This window comes from Lissotriton vulgaris, chromosome 3_1 (assembly GCF_964263255.1).
Source record: "Lissotriton vulgaris chromosome 3_1, aLisVul1.2, whole genome shotgun sequence".
In the NCBI taxonomy this organism is placed as follows: Eukaryota; Metazoa; Chordata; class Amphibia; order Caudata; family Salamandridae; genus Lissotriton; species Lissotriton vulgaris.
This window is the reverse complement of record NC_141689.1, coordinates 1,835,288,198-1,835,312,392: the sequence shown is the minus strand read 5'-3', so window position 1 is coordinate 1,835,312,392 and position 24,195 is coordinate 1,835,288,198. Positions and strand designations below refer to the sequence as shown.

The 24,195-nt window shown below is 42.5% G+C and overlaps 1 protein-coding gene across 1 annotated transcript in view; it reads left to right on the top strand.

The window, feature by feature from the left end:
- Positions 1 to 24,195, top strand: part of IQCM (IQ motif containing M) — a 1,006,762-nt gene that overhangs the window by 44,108 nt on the left and 938,459 nt on the right. The window contains exon 4 of the mRNA XM_086963810.1: positions 21,109 to 21,179. Within this exon, the coding sequence (XP_086819936.1) occupies positions 21,109 to 21,179 (71 nt within the window). The remainder of the gene's footprint in view (positions 1 to 21,108; positions 21,180 to 24,195) is intronic.

Below are 24,195 nucleotides of genomic sequence, written 5' to 3'. Positions count from 1 at the left end.
GACGTGGCAAAAGCCATCATTTTAAACAGAGCCACTCTGCCCATAAGAGACAGTGGGAGGGTATGCCAGTGACGTACATTGGCGCTGAGCCGATCTATCTGGAGCTCGAGTTTCTTCTTTTGGAACGTTTGATGATTTCTCATAATGTATATGCCCAGGTACTTAAGCCCTTCTCCTACCACTGGTGCAGCACACTTTGCCGGTATCTTAGGTGGAGGGCCCGATAGTGGGAGTATCACCGATTTAGACCAATTTATGGTGTAGCCTAAGTAACTCCCAAATAGCTCAACAATATGGAGTATTCTTGCCATCGAATAGTATGGCCTTGCTAAATATAGAAGTATTGCATCCGCATAAAGCGAAATTCGCTCCTCCCACCCTCCCGGTGCCTCTATACCCCAAATCATCGGGTCTCTCCGGACCTAGTGCGAGGGTGAACTGCAGTAGGGATAGGGGCAGGCCTGTCTGGTGCCCCTCCTCAGCTGGAAGGATCTGGACAACCCTCCATTGAGTCGTGCTCAGGCCAGAGGTTTCTAATACAACAGTCTTACCCAACTACAGAAGTTAGAGCTGAATCCCATCCTCTGAAGTACCATAAATAAATAGGGCCACTCTATACTGTCGAATGCCATTGATGCGTCTAACGTCATCAACGCCGTTTGCTGGGCAGCGGGGTCACACCTCATATGGAGCACTCCGTATAGCCTCCATAGGTTGTGGAGGGTGCTTCTATTAGGCATGAAGCCTGATTGATCTACATGTATCACATCCAAGACAATCAGCACCAGTCTATTCGCCAAAGCCTTGGCTAGTACCTTTGCTTCTACATTGATCAGGGAGATTGGGCAATAGGTGGCTCACTGGTCTGGTGGTTTCCCGGCCTTGTGTATCACCGCAATTGTGGCCGCAAGCTGCTCCAACAGGAGTCGCCCTGCTCTCGCACCTCTACCAACATATTTAGCAGTGGTGGTAATATTATTGAAGCCTGACTTTTGTATATTTCAACTGGGAGTCCATTTGTGCCTGTTGCCTTCATTGAATTAAGGTGCCCTAGGGCTCCTCCCAGCTCATTCTCCATGAGGTCAGCATCTAATGTGTCACACACTTCTTCAGTTACTGAGGGTAGGGAAAAGTCTTGCAGTAGTTCCTCACAATCGCCCTCGGATCTAGTGCAGACGGGAGCGTATACTTCCTCAAAATGTGCAGCGAAAGCTTCTGCTATGTCTGTGCTCATTGTTTTCAGTACCCCTGCTTTGTCTCTCACTCCGGTCACCCATGATTGTTCCCTATCTCGCTTATCCAACCACGCTAGGTGTTTCGATGCTTTGTCCCCCACATCATGGAGGTGAAGCTGGGTTGCCAGAGCATATGCTCTAGCTTCACTGTCCACCAGGGTTCGTAAGTCTCGCTGCCGCAGTGCCAGTCTGTGACACAAGTCTTTAGAGGTGTCATCTACCACTTCTCCCTCCATCCTAGTTATCTTGAGCTCCAAGCCTAGAAAAGGAACCATGGCGTGCGGAGTAGTATGTATGCTGTTGAGCAAGTGGGTTGGTCACTCCCCACAGGTCTACCAAGCCCATGGCCCTCAGGAAGCCCAGCAGGTCTCGCTCTCCTCTCCAGCCCACTCGAGAACCAGATTGATCTAGCTCCGGGTCCATAACAGCGTTTGTGTCCCCGCCCACCAAAAGTGTACCCAGGGGTAATTTAACTAGGAACTAACTGATATTCGGGAAAGCAATATTGTGAAATACCGGGGCTATGTACATTGAACAAAATATAACCGAGCACTCCTCCCATTTACCTGCTACCGCAACACAGCAGCCTGCACCGTCTGCCCAGGTATCTGTTACAGTCAGAGGTAGCGTAATGTGAACTAGGATTCCCACCCCGGTCGAGTATCCAGAGTGGGCCACCAGCCTGTCCCCGAATCGATCTAGAGCTTTACAGTTGCTCCACTTTAGGTGCGAATCTTGTATCCGTACTACGTCTGGAGAGTGACTCTTAATGGGCTGGAGTACTAAGGTATGCTTGATTTTGTTCACCAGACCATTTACATTCCAGGTCCATATCTGTATACTAGTCAGGTCTCCCATGGTGTCGGGTTAAGAAATTCACTAATGCCAATCCTCCCCTCTCCCAGAATGGTCTTGTGTCAACCTGTTGCACTGTTCAGCTGCGATGGTCTTGAGTGCACATGCAAACAAAAATAACAAAACTAAATATTGCGCCCAACTCCCCCCTCCCTGCAACCCTGCTTGGTGAGTAGCAAACCTCCCAAACACACAGAGTGCTTGTCGCCCAAACTGTGTAATAACAAACATCAATAAGGGGCAGCATGTCAGCCATCAGCACAAAGTACTATAATTCTGCTGTTGGATACTTCTAAATCCTATTAGAATGTCTCAAGAGCAACCTTGTCCATCTGCTCACACTCCCTATCTCCGGAGTGGACAGCGATAATCACAACACCACAAGTGTCTCTTTGGTGCCTCATTTCAAGGGTGGTCTTTACCCCTATACTGTCAATCCCGAACCAGTTGAAAGATATTTGAGAGGCCAAGGCTGTGTAATTGCTCAGGGTCATCCAGCTGTGGGTCATCTTTGAAAGTGCTGCTTTGTCTTCAGTCAACGATTAAAGCTTTACGGTTTTCCATTGAGTTTTTAATGTTATATTGTTGGTGGGTGTTTCCCAGAGCAGTGATAGCCCTGTGTTACTCAGGCGTCTTTTAAGACAGGAGGAAGCAGGTGACGAGTGCCTCTGTTGTAATTCTAACCATAAGTAATGATTGAGAGTTTCTGATGTAGCTTTCCCGACTTTGTTCCAGGTGTTGTTATACGCTCCTTGTCTTGCCAGGGTCTGTTTTTGTAATCCAAAGTCCAACCTAATCTGTGATGGTGAGGTGTATTTGGGCAAACCAAAGATAATCATGTGTGCTGTCCAGAATCATTGCATCCCTGCCCCTCTGTAGTTCACTGCCATAGGCTATCGTTGGTAAAAGCTTGACTTGTGTGACTTGAGCTAAGGGGAGTAACGATGGACTGCTCAGTTGTGAGCTGAGTTTCCTTAGCAAGACTGCTGGGGCAAGGCCCTTCCTTCTGATTGAGTCCTTCTGGGTGACGAAGTGGCCTCCCTTGTCTATAATCATGCCTAGGTATTTATATTCCATTGCAGGTTCAATGCGTGTAATGCCTCAGTGCCAGACCGGTGGTTTCTTTGGGGTTTTCTTGATCGTCATTATCCTTGTTTTCTCCAGGTTGATGGTTAGGCAGTTAGCTTTGGAGAATTGCTGTGTGATGGCGAGTAGGTGCTGAAGGTCCTGTGTGTGACTGATCAGGACAAAGTCATCCGCATGAAGAAGGCATGGCAGTGCTAGTCCTTCTAATCTCGGAGCATGTGAGATGCATGCATTCAGTGCTGGTACCAGGTCTGCTAATAAGAAGTTGAATAGGGTCAGTGCCAAGACACACCCCTGTTTAAGTCCCTTGTTGGTTAGTATGCATCATGACAGATGGAAGTGTGCTGATTTGCCTGATTTCAGTAAAGAAACGTTTGAGGGACTTGCCCAGAGTTCTGCATCTTGTTTGAACAGTACTGGGGGGATTCCATTTGGACTCAGGCCCCTTCTCTCCTTCCTTTTCCTATTTGCCTTTTGATTGCCGTGATGCTGCAACTTGGGGATGCTATAGTCATTGTGTTTCTCTCTGCTGCCAGAAATTTTGTTGCACTCCCTTCCTCAGAATGGCTTTCCGGCGGGGTACCTCCTCTGTGTATTGGAATTGTTTTTGATCCAGTGGTCTGTAGGGCGTAATCTTGGTGGAAATGGCACCCAATGTATCTTGCCCACACTTCTTCTAAGATGTTGGATGAGACGCCCTTGTGAGTGGGGGGAATGAATCTGTTTATTGTTCCCTAGATCTTGTGCTGTCTTTCTGCTTGATATTAGCTTGCAGTTTTGCCCAGACCTCCTCTTCTAATTCCCTGTTGGCAGCCTATTTTAGTCTTTTAAGCTGATCTTGTTGCTGTCCTAGCAGTGCTAAGTAGGCTTTTTTGTTTGGATTATGGAGGAGAGATTTTAGCGGGTGGTAGATTAGGTTTTTGGTGTTCTTGATTTGGCTCCTTTGCACTTTTGAAATGCACTTCATCCTATTGTGACTTTGATTGCCTTTGGTTTAGTCAGAGCAGCGAAGGACTCCGTCATTTTGTTGGTGAACCTCTTACATTTCTTGCAACTTGTGAGGATCTTGCTCTTCGAAGCCCTCGGGAATCTGCAGGATTCTAGGATTGTTACGACGAGAGCAACTTTCTAATTCAGCCAATTTCCACTGAGTATCGTCCTTTACAGAACGCAAAGTTTCAGTCACAGCTTTCTGTGCAACCAGTTCGTCTTCTGATGTGGAAATCCGTGTCTCGGCTTCATTGAGCATGATTGTAAATTCCGTGCAGGACTACGCTATACGACACACTGAATTCTGAAGCTTACGGCAGGAGCTTTGCACTCTCCGGCTCTCAATCTGTGTCTCTTCCCTATTAATCATCATAGTTTGATATATAAGAGCCAGTTAGATCGCTTTAGATGGACCTGGTGCGTCTTCCTGAGCTCCCTCAGTACAAGCACCTTTGCCGCTCTTGGTTGTAAAAGAATAGTCCCAGTGCAGCTCATTATCACCATTACTGTTATCTACACCTGCGGGATCCTTTTTACCCTCATATTTCTTTCAAACTGTGCGAGGGCTATCATCGGAAGTATCCCCCCTGTATCACCCGGTTGAGCACTGCTGAAATCGCTGCCACCGACCCCCTGCTGTCCTTCATATATCTTTGATCCTAACTCAAGTTCTTCATTAGAGGAGGAAGAGCAGTCTGATAGGGAATAAAAATTATCACCAGAGTCAATTTACTTCAAGGGAAATTTTTTGCTTCATACTTCGTTTTTTGTGGCTAAATCCTGCTTTGCGTTTCCTTCATACACCATAGTTAGTAACCGCTGCGCACCTTCCTCAATGTTAGAGGAATTATCACTATTAACATTGTGAATGAGCCCCCCTACCACACCGTCCACCACTAATGTTGATGCCAAGGGATTATTATCGGCCATCTTACTACCAAAAATAGTAATATCAGATTCCCTCATATTTTAAATATTTAAAGCATTTACAGCGTCAGGGGGCTTCACCGCCTCCATAGTTCCCTCTGCAGGTTCATTTTGAGGGGAATTAAAAACCCTTTTCTTTTCTCTGCTGCCAGAGAACAGCAGGGGAATAGTGCACTTGACAGTGATATATTTAACAACATTTTCCTCTAGTAGCCCGGTATCCCCTTTTTGTTACCTTTATTGCTTGTAGTTGTGGAATTCCTGACATTCAATGTACCAGTTGTATCAACCAGGGGCAAGCTCTCCCTTTGGTGGCCTTAGGTCCTGAAGGAAGTCGTTGACTAGTTGTCCAAGAGGCTGAAACATGTCGACCATTTTCTAAGCGGTTATTTTAAACTGCTTTATTTTGCACTGTTTTAAATAAGGATTGCAATAGATACTCTAATAAATACATTTTCTATCTCTTTTGCCAATCCTTTTTTAACTTCAGTACACGATTGCACTGCACTTTTCATTCCCACATATATTTTGGGACATTCCTCCATGTTTTCTGAGAGTCATATATCTCTGTTTTTTTCTTGTTTCCTCTACATGACCCTTTAGAGGATATCATCCACCCATGCTCCCACTATGATCAAGAGGGTAAATAGCTGGTTGGATGGAGACTCAAATGATGATAATGATCACATTGGTGAGTGATGGGAATCCAATCAATAGCAAGGGTCTTCTCATTCTCTGATAACCCACAATTCTTCTTTTTCTCTTGTGGTGCTACTCTTGAGGTGATAGGAGTGTAGTTTCTTTCTTCAAATAAGTAGCTGGTTTAGCTGACCCCGGATTATCTGTTTGTTTTTTGCACTATAGATTTGGGGATTTAATCCGGATTGTGTCTATAAATTCCCTTGGGCCCTCTATTACCTCTTTGTTTATTACTGTTCTTGTGCAGCTGTTCTGCTGCAGGGCATTTGTTGAACTATACTATTTAGATAATTCTTAACAATCACTATTAGTATTACTAGATGAGATGGGCGTGAGTTCCCTCTTTTTCCTGGTTAGACATGGCTGAATTCAGCGGTTTGGCATACGATGACGCTATGTATCAATCTATAGTAGATACCACCCCAGTAATCTTGAGAACATAATCAACACAGTGGGGCCTAGTGGAGATGACGGGAACAAAGTATTATTTTTGAAAAAAATCACGCTCGCGGACACTTGTACATGGAGCCATTATGGCAGAGTACTTTAGGGGGAATTGTGCTCCTTCTGGTCTCATCGTCGCAAATGCCCCACAGCTTTTTCTTCAAGATAAAGCCTTTTTGAAAGATTGGTCAATAATAGCATGGCGCTTCACGCCTGATTGGCAAATCTTAATTGTTAGTACTCCAAAACGAGTAGCTGATTCTATTTTAATAAAAATCCAGTTATTAGAATCCCACATTAAAACAACTATACCAGCAACACTGTTGCAGAAAAATCATAACATACTGCCCTCAAAGTAGAGAAATTTAAGAAAGATCTAGCTTGTTTTAAACATGAGACAGTATATCTTTGCACGAGTGAGAACTATTCTCCACCTGAGTTTAACAAAAAATGACGGAGATATGGTTCTACATATTCAGGGACTACCTCAGAAAACAGCCTGAGCGACTCTGAGATTATTTCTGAGAATAGGCAACACTATAGAGGACGGGCAGGTTCAACAGGTCCAACTGGCGGCGTGGTCAATCGACCCCACAGTTTCAACAGTTTCAACAGTGGTGGCCCCCAAATCCATGGGGCTTTCCCCTCACAACAATTTCAGCCACCTATGGCCCCCTTTCAACCTTACCAACAGGATTTTTCTAACCAGCCTTTTTTAGGGTTTGGTCCCAGATGACCCAGAGGCAAACGGAGAAATCCACCAGCACAGGTACACTAGAATCAACCGTCGGCATCACACATGGGTATCCGCAGCCAAACGAAGAAGATCAACCCCAACCGGGGACGAGTATGGAACCAGTTTGATTGTCAACCTTAGCAAGAGGAGCTTGTCTGAGAATGAAAAATTGGTTCTCAGCAGAGGTTTGGGCTTTGTAGCAACTCATACTGGCGAGACCTTCCAGGTCCAGTGCGAACTGACACAATTTTTTCTTAAGATACGATTGTTCTATTTTTTCAAAGACAATGATCAAAGACTTACACATACAGAGGACTGCAACACGGGTCTGAAGAAATGCTATACTTTCAATCCTCCTACCAGCAGCGTTCCTCCGCAGGTGTTGACCTTTGAAAGGGCAGTCCAAGAAGACATAGCTAACTTGTGTAAGGAGAAGAAGGATATTTTCAATAACCTCCCGAAGAAGGAACAACTAGCTTTACATACCTTTACTGAGGATCATGAAATCATCATAAAACCCGCAGACAAAGGCGGTACAATTGTAATTTTAGATACTGATGTATACAATTGAGAATGTTTGCGCCAGCTGTCGGATAGAAGATTCTATCGTCCTCTGAAAGAGGACCCTACAGAGAGGATTAGAAGAACCCTTTGTGATCTTGTGGAGGAGGGTACCAACGCTGGATAGATAACCACCTAAGAGGCCAATTATTTGCAGACATCCCATCCTGTTATGCCGTATTTTTACTGTCTGCCTAAAATTCATAAACCACAGCGACCACCACCGGGCAGGCCGATAATATCTGGCATAGGTTCTATTTTAGAACCATTGTCCACTTCTGTGGATTATTTTTTGATACCTATTGAGGAGAATGCCAACGTATCTACAAGATACGAAAGACGTGTTACGCCTGCTGCCTGAAGTTGAATTCGACATGGAGAGAGACTATTTAGTCTCCTTCGATGTCGGATCATTGTACACGTCCATCCTGCAAGATGAAACTTTAGACACCATTTCAACTATTCTCACCAACACTGATCTAGGCTCAATAACTCCGGTTCACTTCATCATGGCATGTGCCCAACTGGCCATGAAAGACAACTTTTTTAGATTTGAGGAGACTATTTATCTCCAGGTCTCTGGGACCAGTATGGGCAGCATTTTTGCGGCAAGCCTTGCCAACCTATACGTTTGTTCCTTTGAACAACGTCACGTTCTCACTCCAGATAATCCCTTCCATGAGTCTATTCGCTTATGGAAGCGGTATATAGATGACGGATTGGTGGTTTGGCGAGGCAGCCCTGATTTGGTTATATAATTCCAACAATGGTTGAATACTAGGAATGATTTCCTTAGGTTCACAGTTGAAATGGACAAAAACAGAATAGAATTTTTGGATCTTTTCTACTCCCAATGGACTAGAGAGTGAATTGTATCGCAAACCTATAGAGCGCAATTCGTTGCACTATTATGATAGTCAACACCCTAAATCTTTGCGCGATAATTTGCTGTATGGGCATTTCTGCCGGGTTCGGATGAACTGCTCCACTATGGACAAATATAACGAACATGCTGCGAATCTAGCTGAGCAATTGAGAGTCAGAAAATATCCAAAGAAATTAATCAAACGCTAGTACAAACGTTCCACCAACAACAATCGGGAGGTACTTCTTGAGCCACCTGTTGAGAAACCACCTTTAGGTTGCCTTACCTTTGTCAATACCTATAGCTCATTAACTAACAGCATACAAAAGTGTGTCCGGAAACATTGGCGGATCTTGAAAAGCTGCACAGATAAGATACCTCTTCCACTATTTTCATTGAAAAGGGTTACAAACCTTAGGGATAAACTAGTACATACTCGACCATTATTTATGCCCCTACGAGCTGTGAGTTCACTGTGGGATCTCCATGCGGTTTAGGACCACTTTCCCTATGGGTCCTGTGCCATTTGCCCCCAGACCCAACAATCAAAGACCATTGACATAGGCACTAACAGGCCATGGGTCCAGACCAGCTTCACAAATTGCAATAGGGATAATTTAATATACCTGATCACTTATCCATGCAAGATCCGATATGTGGGCATGACCTCTCGAAAGGTCAGACTACGAATGTTGGAGCAGAAGTGCACGTTTAGGTGTAGAAAGGCCAACACCAAACTGACTAAACATTTTTGCGATTTAGAACACAAGGCCGAAAGATTTTTCTTGGACAGTGCTAGAGAAACCTTTTATACCCTCACACACTAGTGACGTGTCCAGATTCCACTTTAGGCGGGAGCAGAAATGGGTGTTTAAGCTTTCCAGTGACATAACAGGACTGAACGATGCAATACCATGGGTTTTATTAAATAAATAGAGGGCTCTCTATTTTGTTTACATAGATACCAGCATCCATTCTTTGTTTAATTTCCTAGTAATGAGATGCACTTGATACAATATCCATGAATATGTTACCAATATCTTTCCACAAAGGTACAACATGCTGTTCTATGTCACTACAAAGTGTTATACATTATGTTAAACATAGTGTTAAGCGCGTTTGATTTACAACATGTGAGTCAGTCCCTATATGTAATACAAAGTGGTATACAGATTGTTAAGTGCGTAAATCAGCCAATATATAATATAATGTTTTGGTAAATCATGATCCCCAACACGCGCTAATTAAGTCACTTTATATAAGACAAAGTATTGTATAGAGTGTTAATCACGTTTTGGGAATCAGCCACTATATAATACTTTTGTAAATCATCTTTCTTCAGAATCACGACCTACAACACGCACTATTGAATAAATGCAGTACCTGCGCAAATGATAGAAAATAACTCACAGATCCTAAAAAGCATTGGGGTTTTAAGAAATTGATATTTGGAACTACATTTCCCTATATTTGATGCGTCATGCTGTAGTTCATGGTAATGTTCAAGATCAATTACAATTTAGAAATACAATTCCCAACATCAGATACGTCACTTTGTCGTTCAAAGTCATGTAATCATGAGGCCACGCAGCGTCCACAACCTGTATGTATACTGTTTATTCTTTATATTCTTTAAAGTTTTTCTCAATTTTTCACAGAAAGTATTCTATGCATTAGCAAAAAATACTAACAGATAGGTCCTGAAGAAAGCCGTGGACTAGTTGTCCAAGAGGCTGAAACATGTCGACCGTTTTCTAACAGTGATTTTAAACTGCTTTATTTTGCACTGTTTTTTAATAAGGATTGCAATAGGGAACTCTAATAAAGACATTTTCTCTCTCTTTTGGGGATCCTTTTTTAACTTCACTACACGATTGCACTGCACTTCTCATTCCCACATATGTTTTGGGACTTTCCTCCAAGTTTTCGGAGAGTCATATATCTCTCTCTGTTTTTTTCTTGTTTCCGCTACATGACCCTTTAGAGGATATAATCCACTGATGTTTCTTCTATGATCAAGAGGGTAAATGGCTGGTTGGATGGAGACCCAAATGATGATAATCAACACATTGGTGAGTTATGGGAATCCAATCAATAGCAAGGGTCTTCTCATTCTCTGATACTCCACAATCCTTTTTCTCTTGTGGTGCTACTCTTGAGGTGCTAGGAGTGTAGTTTCTTTCTTCAAATAAGTAGCTGGTTTACCAGACCCCGGATTATCTGTTTGTTTTTTGCACTATAGATTTGGGGATATAATCCAGATTGTGTCTATAAATTCCCTTGGACCCTCTATTACCTCTTTGTTTATTACTACTTCAAAGTGATTCTACCTAATTGTTATATGGATTGACCTTTTATTATATTCTGTTTCTGCTTAAATCACGCAAGAAATCTAACCCCTTGCATAAAAATCTATCAGTTAGATTGAATAAGTTCCTTGTGAATATTGTTTCTGCTTGAATTGTTGTGATGTTAGGCCTCGTGCTTGGCCCAATGTTAGCCTGAAAAGATGGAGGACGTCTTCCTGTTTCAGTCCGTGCTTTTGGTTCCAGCCTGTCCTCTTTTGCGCTCTTCTTTCCTTTGCATTTGTTCTTGGTTCTGGTGAGTCAGGTTCGGACCTAAGGTTTGAGGTAAGCCTGGTGTCCAATTGTGATGTGCTGTTTTTTGGCACCCATCGTTAATGGGCATGAGTTTTGCTGCAGTTTTAGTGAAGTGAAACTTTTGGTGCTGCTTGTTACAAAGTGGGTGTCAATGTTTCTTTGTACTGCAGGAGGGAGCTGCTCCTCTGAAGGTGGTTTGATTGGGCTTTGGGGTACCATAGGTTACTCAGCTTTGATGGAAGGGAGGCTAATTTGTCGAATATTGGGCCGCACCCGCAGCTGGATGTGTCGTCTGCTGAGTGACGTTGTGTATTTTGGAAAAATTTGTTTAGGGCTCCCACAAAGACCGCCAGAGTGCTCAGTAAGTAACTGTGTGTCTATTTTGTCTGATTGGTACTGTAGGGCCTCCACAAAGAGATGTAATGTTTTTAGCAAGTTTGCCCAGGCGCTTTCAGTGTTTGACTTGTTAGCTTCCTCTGTTGCTCCTGTGAAGTCTGTGCCTACCCTTTTCTGATCTGTCACCTGTTTCCCTCATGCCTCCTGGCTCTCCCATTCTTCAGGCTCCATCGGGTTATTGCACATGGAATATTCTTGTGTGTCCTGTGTGTTGGTGACCAGCATGTCCTCCCATTCTTATGTGCCTTGATACGAGAGCTGCTCAGGGTCTTTGAGATGATATCTTTGCATTCTCTCCGGTGTGGTTAGGGGGGGTGATGTTATCCCATCAGCTTCTCCATTAGGCTGTTAGGTGTTTTGGGGCTTTGGTTCTTTGTTAGGAGTCTGTTGTTTTCAGTGGCGTCAGGCTTTATGGCTGCATTATTGTTAACCGCTCAATTATGATGCAGTTGCTCCCTCTGTTGCTGATGTCAATTGCTCTCCCAGGTGTGGGCAGCTCTGTGTTCCTGCCACTAACCCACTGGGCGGGGGGTAGTGGGCTGGCTGGCTCCGGTCTGTTCTCTTGGGTTGCAATTATCTCAGCCAATACCGACTGGGCCATATGCTTTGGTTTCTGCAGCAAAAGTTCAGCTTGGCACTGTACTCCTGGTCCTACGGCTGTAGCAGTAGGCTGGAGTACCTCAGCTCCTAGATCATGTTCTAGATCCGGTTTGTCCCTGCTGGGCCGAGGGCCTAATGCTTCCCTGCTGCTGCCACTGCTAAGCTGTTGGAGGGGTGGCTGCAGGCCCTGGATTACAGTGATGCAGGAAAAGAGGGTGTCAACAAAGTTTTTCATAAATCAATATTTAGTGTGACTTTTTGGCTGGTAAAGAGCAGGACAGTGCTTTGTAATATTGCCTTTTTTATCTTCTAACGTAGTGCATTGTGAATCACCTGTGTCAGAATCAATTTCTATTAGGGGGCAGGTTAGTTTTGGGAGTTTTGGGTCTGGCTCGGTTTTTGGCTGGGGTTCCACCCAAATGGTCTGAAGGTGACTGAGACTTCATTTTGCACTTATTTGCATTTGTTTTTAGCAGTGGTGCTACTCTTACCCAACCGGACCTCATGGTTTCACCATGTGGGTCTTCTTGATAGATTCTTAGATCTTAGTTACCCAGTGGACGGATAGTTGTAGGTTTACTGCAGTTGGAGCTTGCTGACTCTGCAGATGGGAGGTGAGGGAAGTGCCTATGGAACAAGCCGCACGAGGTAAGCGCCGGCCACCTCCGCCCAACAGGGTCCCCCACTGACTTTAGTCTCCCTCCTACCTGCTCCAGCTGTTGCAGCCCTAGGTGTCAGTTTGTGTCAGAGATTGGGGGACCTCTTGGTTGGCTCAACCTCTAGGACGTTTGGGAGGAAGACCTAAAGGTTACAGGATGCAGGATTAGGCAAGGTAGAGGTGAGTAGGTGCAGCAGAGGCCCACCTGCCCTGTCTCCAAACGGGCGGTGAAGCAAGGGTAGGCAGAGGCGGATGCAGGCAGGCTAGACTGCTCAATTGACTTGTTTTCCTTGTTTTTCTGCCTGGCTTCCCCCTCGCATACAGCTGGTGCAGATGTGAAGCAGACGGACTGGGGGTGGGCTAATTCCTACGCCCTATGGACCCGCCACCCCTTTACCCTGCACCAGCCAACCACCAGGGACTGGGCAAGAGTTCGAGAGCACCGAGGGATGGGCTGCATGCTGTGGTGAGCTTCTGTGGGCTGCAGGTTTGTGGGCTGTTGTGGCACTAGTGGCGGCCCCCACTACCCGCAACTATGTTGGGACTTCCAATGTCTAAACAGCTTATTGTCATGACTGCCTGGAGAAGTATCATAGGTAAACAATGCAGCTTGTAAAGTATTGCTATTCTCTGTCAGGTCTGGTATCACCCAACCCAGACAAAACACAATTTCTGGGTATTTTTATGCAACAGCACTAACATTATGGAAGGAAAGAAAGGTAAGGCAGTACCATTGGGCGACTGTACCATAGATACTAAACAGGTTCTATTGGTAGTATCTCATAGCCAATAGCAGGGGCCACATAAAATAAAAGTGCTCAGGCTGTACCTGCTTCCATAATAAATGAAGGAGGCGTGGTTTCCACAAATGCAGAGTAACTGCAAAATATGGCTGCATGGGTCCTGGTCACTGGTCCCACTCGTGACCTGATAATGCTTGACCTCTTCTTACAGCTATAGGGGCCTTCAGTGCCACCATAATCTGCAGCCGCACCTGTACCAGTGTCAGGTCAGCTGTCAGGACCGCACAAACAAGCATCAATAGATAGCAGTAATTAATTTATAGATAGAGTTCAGAAAAATAAAAACATAGACAGAATTCCCCATCATCTTAAGTATTATAAGCAAACAATTAGTGCTAATGAGCTTCATAACCATAAAAATGCCAACACTTAACAGGGTGCCTCACAGTCAAGTGTTTTACATGGCTGCCATCTTTTGTAGTGATGTAATCCCTTGATATTGTTCCCTGGCACCACCTCATAATGGGAGGTGTATAAAAATGTATATTTGATAACCCAGTGATATATATTCCAGTAACATTCAGTGTACCTAATCATTTGGCTCCAAGATAAGACATGCGGCACTAGAGTCAGAACAAGCTCCAGAAGATTACAGGTAAAAACCAGTTTACAGAGGGAAACATCTTTGCAGATTTAAAACACTTCTGGGTGCCTACAACAAGGAGAGTAGGCAAGCATGTATCAGAAACAGAAGTAGAGCGAGCAACAGGGATTCAATGTTGCAATTCATTGATACAGGCACCTGTCCCAGCTTAAATAACTAAGTGTTGTAGGAAACAAAATATTCATCCAAAATACTTTGCACCTTCTTGGGTTGTGAATATATGCCAAAGTAATACAATTACATTAACTTCCCAGTGGAAAGCAATGATTTGAATGAGTGACCATGACAATTTAAAGATTCGGATTTCAACTGAGCACGACCATAGCCTTATGGTAGCGATGCAGATGTGGAAGCACAGTTGACTAGACCCACATCACCCCCTGGAGGGAAACACCCTCACAACGCAACTTTTACCACGCAGTGCCTTTACGATGCAACTATTACAACGCAAACCATTACAACGCATTGCGCTGGGGGGCGTTCTAGGATAGGGAATAGATTTAATTTACTATCCAACATCTTCCCTAGTGTCCACGGGGACTGGAGTTGGAATAGTAAATTAAACTATTCACTATCCAGCACCCCAAAGCACTATGCTTCGTAAAGGTTTGCGCTGTAATACTTACGTTGTAACAGCATGCGTGGTAAAAGCATGCGTTGTAATGTTATACATCCCCCCTGGAGTCTGACAGTGTATGAGCCTAAGCAACTTCACTACTTAGAGGCTAGTGTTAGGAACATGCCAAAGTGACCTTTTCTCTGCATTCCCACCACTATGCAGCCAGCATCACAAAGAGCGTCCATGCCTCCTAAGCTCAGAGACTTTAAAACTGCTGGGGGTCGCCACCAACTACTGTGCAGGTGGTAAAAGCCTAACGCTCTATCCTTCCCTCAAAAGGACCTGGTTTGTTTTTCTAAAGACTGTGAAATTTCTTCACTAAGAGACAAGTATGCACTGATGAGACTGACTCCAAATACATTGTCAATCAGATGCTAGAGTTTGCTGTGTATTATTATAGAGTCACAAGTCTCCTTGATAACAAATTTCTTATGGCCATCAACGAAAATGGGACGTGGGAGGCTTAGGATTTCTATGAAAATCCTTAGGATAAGTGGGTTTGAGTAATGAAACATGAAAGGATGGATGACTCTACCAGAACATGGGCAATTTCAAATGGGCTGTAACTGAATTTCTAAATGTGTGAAATGAAAGGTTCCAAAATAGGGTAGAGATATCTTGGAGTAATGCATTTTAAATGAAAGATGAGCAGAACAAGGCCAAGCCTTACTTCCAACTCTGTACTTAGGTGCCTGTCTTCTTTGCTGTTTTATATGCTTTTCCTGAGATGTCATGACATTTAATAAAACATTGTGTTGAATTTTCTTAAGATTCTGAAAAAGGTCTTGAAGTGCTGGAACTTTGTTTCAGTTGAAGGAAGTAATGAACATGTTCTAAGATGATAGCCATAGATGTGGAAAAAATGGGCTATAGCCAGTGGAAGAAAGTTATATGAGAATTCAGCTGATGGCAGTAGGGACTTCCAATTTGATTCCACAACATTTAAAAAACAATGTAAATACTTTTCTAACAATTTATTTTGTCATTCAGTCTGGTCATTGATTTGAGGGTGGAATCCAGATGAAAGCACTGTATGGATTCCTAAATTGTGACTAAGTAGAAGTAGAGTATACATTTTAGAAACAAATTGAACTCCCCTATCAAACTATTTTCCTTGGAGGTTTACATAGTCGGGCTATTCAGAAAAAAAGACTATTGCCTGTTCCGAACCTGAAGAAATCATGATCAGTGAAGAGAAATGAGTCATCTTGGAAACAGAGCCAAGAGTCACCATAATAATAGTACATCATTCAGACCTTGACAGAACCACAAAAGAAATCAATGGAAATAAATTGTCTGGGTTGTTGAGGCAATTATAAAGACTGCCAGTATAAATATAGCTTGTGTCTCTTGTGCACAGATATCACAAGACTAAACATATTTGGTTACAACTTCATAGACAGAAGCCCATCAAAATCTTTAAATAGTGAAGTCTTGAGTCACATTTCGAACTTTATGACAGGCTAACAAAGAGTCATGACTAGTTTGTAGAATTATTTCTGTAAATTTCTAATAGGATGAATACTAACAGGGATGAATAGTTTCTTACTTGGACTGTTGCTCACCAAGCCTATTTCTTTAAATTGTTAGTTTCTAGTCTGACTTATGCTATACAGGAATGTATGTTATGATGACATCATATATTTGAGAAAGTGGATTATTAGTTGGGGTAGATGGTAGTCCACCACAAGTAATAATGCCATTATTCTTGTTAGGTTCAGTAAAGGTTTCAGTAATTTAAACCTGAGTTCACCCCTGGTAGCTATAGACAGGCTTAATTTAAGAAAATGTGTAAAGCATTTAGAAGTACCTAAATAGTTAAAAAGTTGACAACACAACGCAATAAAATCCCACTTCAATTTTTAACAATAGGAAATAATTTAATGTATAATATTATGCCAAAAATACAATAAGGGTAACTGGGGATATGAATTTATAAACTTTAAATGAAAATAGCCCCAATTGCACTTGGCCTGTTACCACATATAATTTAAGGCAGACTTCGATGGAGCATAGGTCAGATACAGAAACCAGGTTTTTCCAAGTTGGAAGTTATACCTTCTGACTCAGTCCCTAAAATGGAAGTCATAAATGCTTAAAGGTGCAAGGCAGCAGGCTGTTGCTGAGAAGGGCTTCACAGAACCAGATAACCATTGGTCGAAGTACAGGTGAAGCTGTTGGCTTTTGGCAGGAAAGCTCTGAGCAGAAGAAATGTAAAATTCAAGCCCAAGAAGGTCCATCACCGGCTAGATACTTGTTGTGACTTTGCCTGGTGTAGATTTTAACGTTCAGACTTAGGATCCAACTTAAGTTTTGGCAGACGTAGTATTCTCAGTCGACTGGTGGAGGACTTAACATTCACCAGGCCGTGGGTACTCCACTCACCAAATGTACAAATGACTGCAAGCTGACAGTCATTTCAAAAACATTGTCAGAAAGCACCGTCACAGCTGTTCCTGTCAGAAGGCTGATGCTCTTCTCCCTCAACATTTCGTCAATCCTGAAATAGGATTTTCTTTTTGAAAATATAAAACAAATCATCTCCCGGTGCCATGAGAGTTATCTCCCATGGTGAGTGGAGCATCTAGTAGTTTTCACTGCCTCTTACCACCAGGATTTTCCAAGCGGTGATGGGCAGTAAAAACTGGCCTACATGCCCACCCATCTAAATCAGGTGGACGAACATTGAGGTCAGGCTTCGATGGCCTTTAATCTGTTGGGACATCAGAAGGGAGTAACCATAGCAGAGATGCAGTAGTATCCAATGTAGTTACACCAAAGGCCCACCGCTTCTAAATCTGAAGGTTGAACCATTATGTTGGTGGTAAGGATACTCCATTAATAACATATACATCAAGCATGTAGTCACTTTTTTGGACCTCAGATTCCCCCAGAAGGGCAAGGCTGCATGCTGTCGTTGAATAGGGCTCCACAAGGTTGAATACCTTCTAGATGACATCCTCCTGAAAAGGATAAGTGTCCTAAACAAATGGACTCTGTTTTTTTCTTTACTGGCTTGAAAAACAGAGGAGTGCCATCTTCGGCATCCACTATTAAAGGTAGCTCATTGTTTTACAAAAAAAAAACTTTTGTTTCACTAAAATAAACATTATTATTTTTTGCCCAATTGATAGCCTTGTAGGTTCCTGAAACTTCACAGTCAGTTAGAAGGAATAGAAACATTGTTTTGACTGAAGCTTAATGTGGTTGGAAGAATAATGAAACCAGGGCTTGACATCAGCAGGGCTTGAAGAGTATTACTCACAACCAACCCATCCCTGCTTCTTGTTTCCCAAACCCTCCTTTGGTCTAAATGGAGAATTAGTGAGAAGTTGCCCTTCCTGACCACAATGCAGACGTAAGCCAACTTCCTCATCCTCCTTCTCCTTTTTAATTCTTTAGCTAATGGAGGTCTAATGAGACCTAATTGCATGGATTCTTCTTCAGAAGATTTTTGCGTTTGAGGCATCAGAAAGAAGGGGCAATGATTTGTTTGAAAAAGTGTGCCTCCTTGAACCTTCTTCTTTTCTAGTTTCCCTTTACAAATATTGCTATCAAGTTGCAGTACTAGTGATATTAATTCTGTCAAAGATGGTTGTTGCATGGGCTGACACAACTTTTAGCTAATCATTTAGGTCTTTTCTAAACATTGAGAACAGAGTACAGTCTGTCCACTCTGAATCTCTAGCTATGATCTTAAACTTGGTGATACATGATTGCAGATCTATTGAACCATGACTTATATCTAGTTAGGGTCTGCACTTTAGAGGTTAATATATTGACAGCTGTAAATAATTCCGGATCTTCATCTAATATATAATATTAACAGAATGGAGGTGGTTTTGACATCACAATCTGCCTAGTCTGTCAAGAGCAAGTCTTTTTACCGTTTGTCTTCACTTAACTTCAAGGTAAGCCCTCTGGCTCAGTTTTGCCAGTTCAGACTGCGTGAGGGATGTGGATGGCATCAACTCTGCCTAAGCTCAGAGTCAACAAAACTGCTGAGGTTAGCAGTCTAAAACTAGGTAAATGGTAAAAGCCTAACACAAGTATTCAGTTGGCTTAATTGAATTCAGCAAGAAAGGTGGATTATTTTCAAAGCTTTCAGAAGTTGGGTTTTTAGTGTACATAAATGTATTTTTCAGTAAGTCAAATTTAAAGACTTTGAGGGGCAACTAGCAGCTACAGAGTAAGTAAGCACTCAACAGTATTCTTCACTATTAGATCACTGAATGCACCTAAGAACTTCAAATTCCATTGTGCATAAATAATCTTCATATTTGTGGTTTTACATACAGCTCAAACCTCCTGGGGTTTTTAATAAAATAGTTTTTAAAAGTTCTTTTTAACTGGTGAATTGATAATTTAGTAAAAGAACTCAGTGGGTATTTAGGGCCAGATATACAAAACATTTTTCTGGTCACAAATGCCCCAATTCATAGAATCCGGCTGTTTGGGACCAGAAAAACGCTTTTTTAAACGTACAAAATGCAAAATGCAATTCGGTAACTTGTTACCGAGTCGCATTTTGCAGTTGCGATTTGATATCTACAAGGGGCTTGTTTAGGTCGTCCCTTCTAAATACTGGATGGGTATGGTATGTATCACTGTTTTGAGACCAAATTTCGATTGCAAAACTGATGGTAACCCATTTGGGATGGGGAAGGGGTCCCTTTAAGAACCCTTCCTCTTAGAAAATGTACATAAAAATATATTATAAGAGCAGGCAGTGGTTTCAAGGACCACTCCCTACTCTTAAACAAGCATTTGAAATGCAATAGGTCTCACATTTATAAGACTTTGAGCTATTGGCACTGTTAGTGTCAATAGCCTAAGTTCTTGCAAATGCGAGCCCTATTGATTTACAAATACTGTTTGTTTCCAAAACGCCCCATGCCCTGCTTGCCCTTAATGGAGGCCACGCCCCTTTCTTTAGATGGACCATGGCTAAAGAAAGGGGTGCGGCCTCTATTAAGTGCAAGTGCGGCATGGGGCGCTTGGAAACAACCCCCCAAAAAAATATTTTTAAAGCAATAGGTCTTGCATTTGCGAGAGTGTAAGCTATTGTAATTTAGAATGCCAACAACTTAAACTCTCCTAAATGGGAGACCCATGCCATTCCAAAGAAGCTGCCACCATTGTCCCAGCTGCTTTGAAAGTGAAAGTGTGCATGGCATGCTGAATGTTGTGCTTGCAGTAAGACAAAACTCACTAAAGAAATAGTGCTTGCAGACTAAATAAGGCATACAGTGTAACAACTGAAGTAAAAGGGCCTGTCCTCATGGGAGGTTACAAATTAAGACTAGGTGGTACTAAGGGGTGACTAACAAGCCTATTAACGAATCAGAAGCCAGCATTTACAAAGGACCAAGACACAAGCCAATAAAAAATATTTAGGCTCGATCTAAAAATTAAACTGCAAAATTTATTTTTTTCTTTTTAGATACATCCAATTTTGCTTTAGGGAAAACAGGCTGCATTTAAAAAATAAAAGATTGCTTTATCAAAAAGTAATTACAGACATGGTGGTGTGCTGACCTCAGCAGGCCACCACACCTGTGATGGCTGTGATTCCTGATGGGTTACAAATTGCGACCTACCTCAATAATATGCATGAGGTAGGTCTATTTACGACCCACTAGGAATCAGTAATACAACTTAAAAGAGTGTCATACATTAGGAATACCGATTTCCTAACTATGATTCAGAGAGAATCGCAATAAGGAAATCATTATTCCTAATGTTGTACATCTAGCCCTTAGTTCCTATGCTCTTCCTGATATGTTATACAGACACGCTTGCATGACTGATATATTTGGTCAGATTTCTGCTTCATGAATAACTTTATGATGGGACTACACACACACATATAGAACCAGCTATGTGTGTTCATGTTTTCTAAAGTGAATTGCCAATGTAAACTGTAGTAAATAGGATAACTGAATAACTTCCAAGCTTGATTGGTATAACTATGTGCTCTCTAAACTGCAGCTGACCTTTAACTGTGTTTATTTCATATACATTCAAATAATCAAGGACTACCTTTTAGTAACTTGTTCATTCATCCGAACATATATTGTTATGGATCACTGACTTGACTGTATCTTTTGGGTAGAAGCATGTGCATTACAGGTATTTGTAATGATATTTATGCTTTTTTTTCCACTGCTGTTTCTATGGTTACAACCATTTTGGCATTTAAGGCAATCCTGTCAAACATGAAAAGTCCTTAGATTGATCCATGAATTATATTACTACAATTATATTCAACGCTTTCAGAATGATATTTTTTTGTGTCTCTTGTTATCAAAAGTCTCATCGTGGCACATGTTGTTACATTATGTTTGCTATATATTTAGTCGGTTAGCATTTCATTTAAGAAAAGTACCTCTTTCAGATTACCTGACAGTTTTATATTTTGTTTTGACAGTGGAATAATGAATAGTCCTAATACGTACATGAATATCCGGGATAGTTTTAAATCTCAGAGGCAATCTACAGGTATAGTAGACAATGTTTTTATGAGTCACATGTATGTTTTTTCTTCTTTAACTGTGAATAATACAGTGACGACACAGTTTAGACTAGTTAGGCAGTATCATTTTGTACACATCTTTATGGAAATGCAAGCTATTAGCAGATGATGCACATATATTGTTTTTAAATGTCAGGATTATATTGATCGCACAATTCATTCTGGTTAGAAAAAGTAAGCCTTTTGGAGCCATGAAACATTTTACAGGTCGCAAACGACCCATCGGTCCGTTTGTTACAGGTAAAATACTTTTTGTCATATACCTGCTTATTACCGACTCTCAAAATAGGGTTTGTGAGTCACTATTAGGAAGGGGCGTGTTAGGGTCATCCCCTCCTAATAGTCGCACTGGTATGTAGGAATGTTTTGCGGCCAGGAATGTGGTTGTGAAACATTCGCAATTACCACCATTGCAATCGGGAACCTTTACCACCATCGCAAACGGGAACCCCTTCCCCTTTTTGAATGTGGGCACCAACATTTTTTAAGAGCAGGCAGTGGTCCCACAGACCACTGCCTGTGCTTAAAAAATTTAAAGGTAGTGTTTCATTTTTATTTTTGAAATGCATCCCTTTCTCCTTTAAGGAAAACGGGCTTCATAACAAAAAGTAAATACTGTTTTTAAAAAGCAATTACAAACATGGTGGTCTGCTGACCCCAGCAGGCTACCATTCCTTTGACTGCAGGCCATTCCCAAAGGTCGCAAAGCGAGACCTACATCATGAAAATTAATGAGGTAGGTCTATTGGCAAACCCACTGGGAATCACAAAAGGTGTCTAAGGCACATTTGTACATGGGTGTTTGTGATTTCCTAATTGTGAATAGCAAAAATTTGCAATTAGGAAATCTCAAACTGACTTTTTGGTACATCTGGCTCTTAGACACTACTTTAAAGAAATATGAATGGAGGTTAGTAGGAACTGATTCACATGGAATTATTTAAATATTGAGATTTTACACGTCAACAGTTTCCTTCTATACTTTGCTTAGATTTCTAACTTTTATAGAATTAAAAAAACATCTAAATTGTAGATTTGCATAACTTCTCCCACTGCTCTATGTTTACTCCCAGAGATTGCCCTCAGGGCAGACAACCTACTAGAGGTGGTATTCCAAACGTACTCATTACTACATCTAGTGGCGCATGCATCAATATTGCATTTTGCGATTCCTTAATTGCGAAAAATAAGGAATCGCAATTAAGGAATTGCAAACTGCAATGCATCAAGAAATCGCTATATAAATAGCGATTTCTTAAAATTCCTTAATTGCGATTCTCTAATTGAGAATCACAATTAAGGAATACCTCCCCATCCATTCCTATGGGCCTAGAAGCCCATAGGAATGGATGGAAAGACATTCTTAATTTGCAATTCACCATTAGAAATTCGCAAATTAAGAATGCAATTTCAAGGGTGCTGGGGTGTCCAAAGGACACCCTGTTGCACCCCTAAAATCTGCTTAGAACAGCGGTCTTCAATCTGTGGGGCGCGACCCCCAGGGGGGTCGAGGAGTCCGGGGAAGGGGGTCGCAGATTCTGCAGAGTGCAGTTCCTGGCATTGGGCTGATCGAGGGTGCTCACGGCGGAGGCTTGATTCACACCGAGGTGTGAAAAACATCAACGCCTCATTAGCAAGTAAAAGGTCTTTTAAAGACCTGTCAAGTACTTGGGTGTGACTGTGTGTGTGTTCCTGGAGATGTTACAGCCGGGCTCACATACACGAGCTGCGGGAGGGGGGCGGGGGGGGGGCTAGGGGTGGAATGAAAGATAGATTTGTGGGAAGAATGAAAGGGTGGACGGATGAAGGATGGATGGATGAAAGGGTGGATGAATGTGTAAAAAGATGGGTGGATGAATGAAGGGTGAATGGATGGATGAAAGGGTGGATGGATGAATGATGGATGTATGGATGGAAGGATGAAAGGGTGGATGGATGAAGGATAGATTGGTGAAAGATAGATGTATGGATGGAAGAATGAAAGGGTGGACGGATGAAGGATGGATGGATGAAAGGGTGGATGGATGGATGTGTAAAAAGATGGGTGGATGAATGAAGGGTGAATGGATGGATGAAAGGGTGGATGGATGAATGATGGATGTATGGATGGAAGGATGAAAGGGTGGATGGATGAAGGATGGATGGATGAAAGGGTGGATGGATGAAGGATAGATTGGTGAAAGATAGATGTATGGATGGAAGAATGAAAGGGTGGACGGATGAAGGATGGATGGATGAAAGGGTGGATGGATGGATGGATGGATGTGTAAAAAGATGGGTCGATGAATTTTTGATATTTTTTGATATTTATGGGTATTTATAGAGCGCGGACGTTCGCTCCCAGGGGAGCATCTTGGCGCTGAGCTTGCGTACGGTGATGGGTGAATAGATGGATGAAAGGGTGGATGGATGAATGATGGATGTATGGATGGAAGGATGAAAGGGTGGATGGCTGTATGGTTGGGAGGATAAAAGGGTGGATGGATGAAGGATGGATGGATGAAAGGATGGATGAATGATGGATGGATGTGTAAAAAGATGGGTGGATGAATGATGGGTGAATGGATGGATGAAAGTGGATGGATGAATGATGAACGTATGGATGAAAGGGTGGACGGATGAAGGATAGATTGGTGAAGGATAGATGTATGGATGGAAGGATGAAAGGGTGGACGGATGAAGGATGTATGGATGGATGTGTGAAAAGGTGGGGGGATGAATGATGGGTAGATGGATGGATGAAAGGGTGGGTGAATGGATGAAAGGGTGGATGGATGAAGGATGGATGTATAGATGGGAAGATGAAAGGGTGGATGGATGTATGAATGGATAAAAGGTTGCATGGATGAATGATAGATGGATGGATGGATGGATGTGTGAAAAGGTGGGTGGATGAATGATGGGTGGATGGAAGGAAGGGTGGATGGGTAAAGGATGGATGTATGGATGGAAGGATGAAAGGGTGGATGGATGGATGGATGT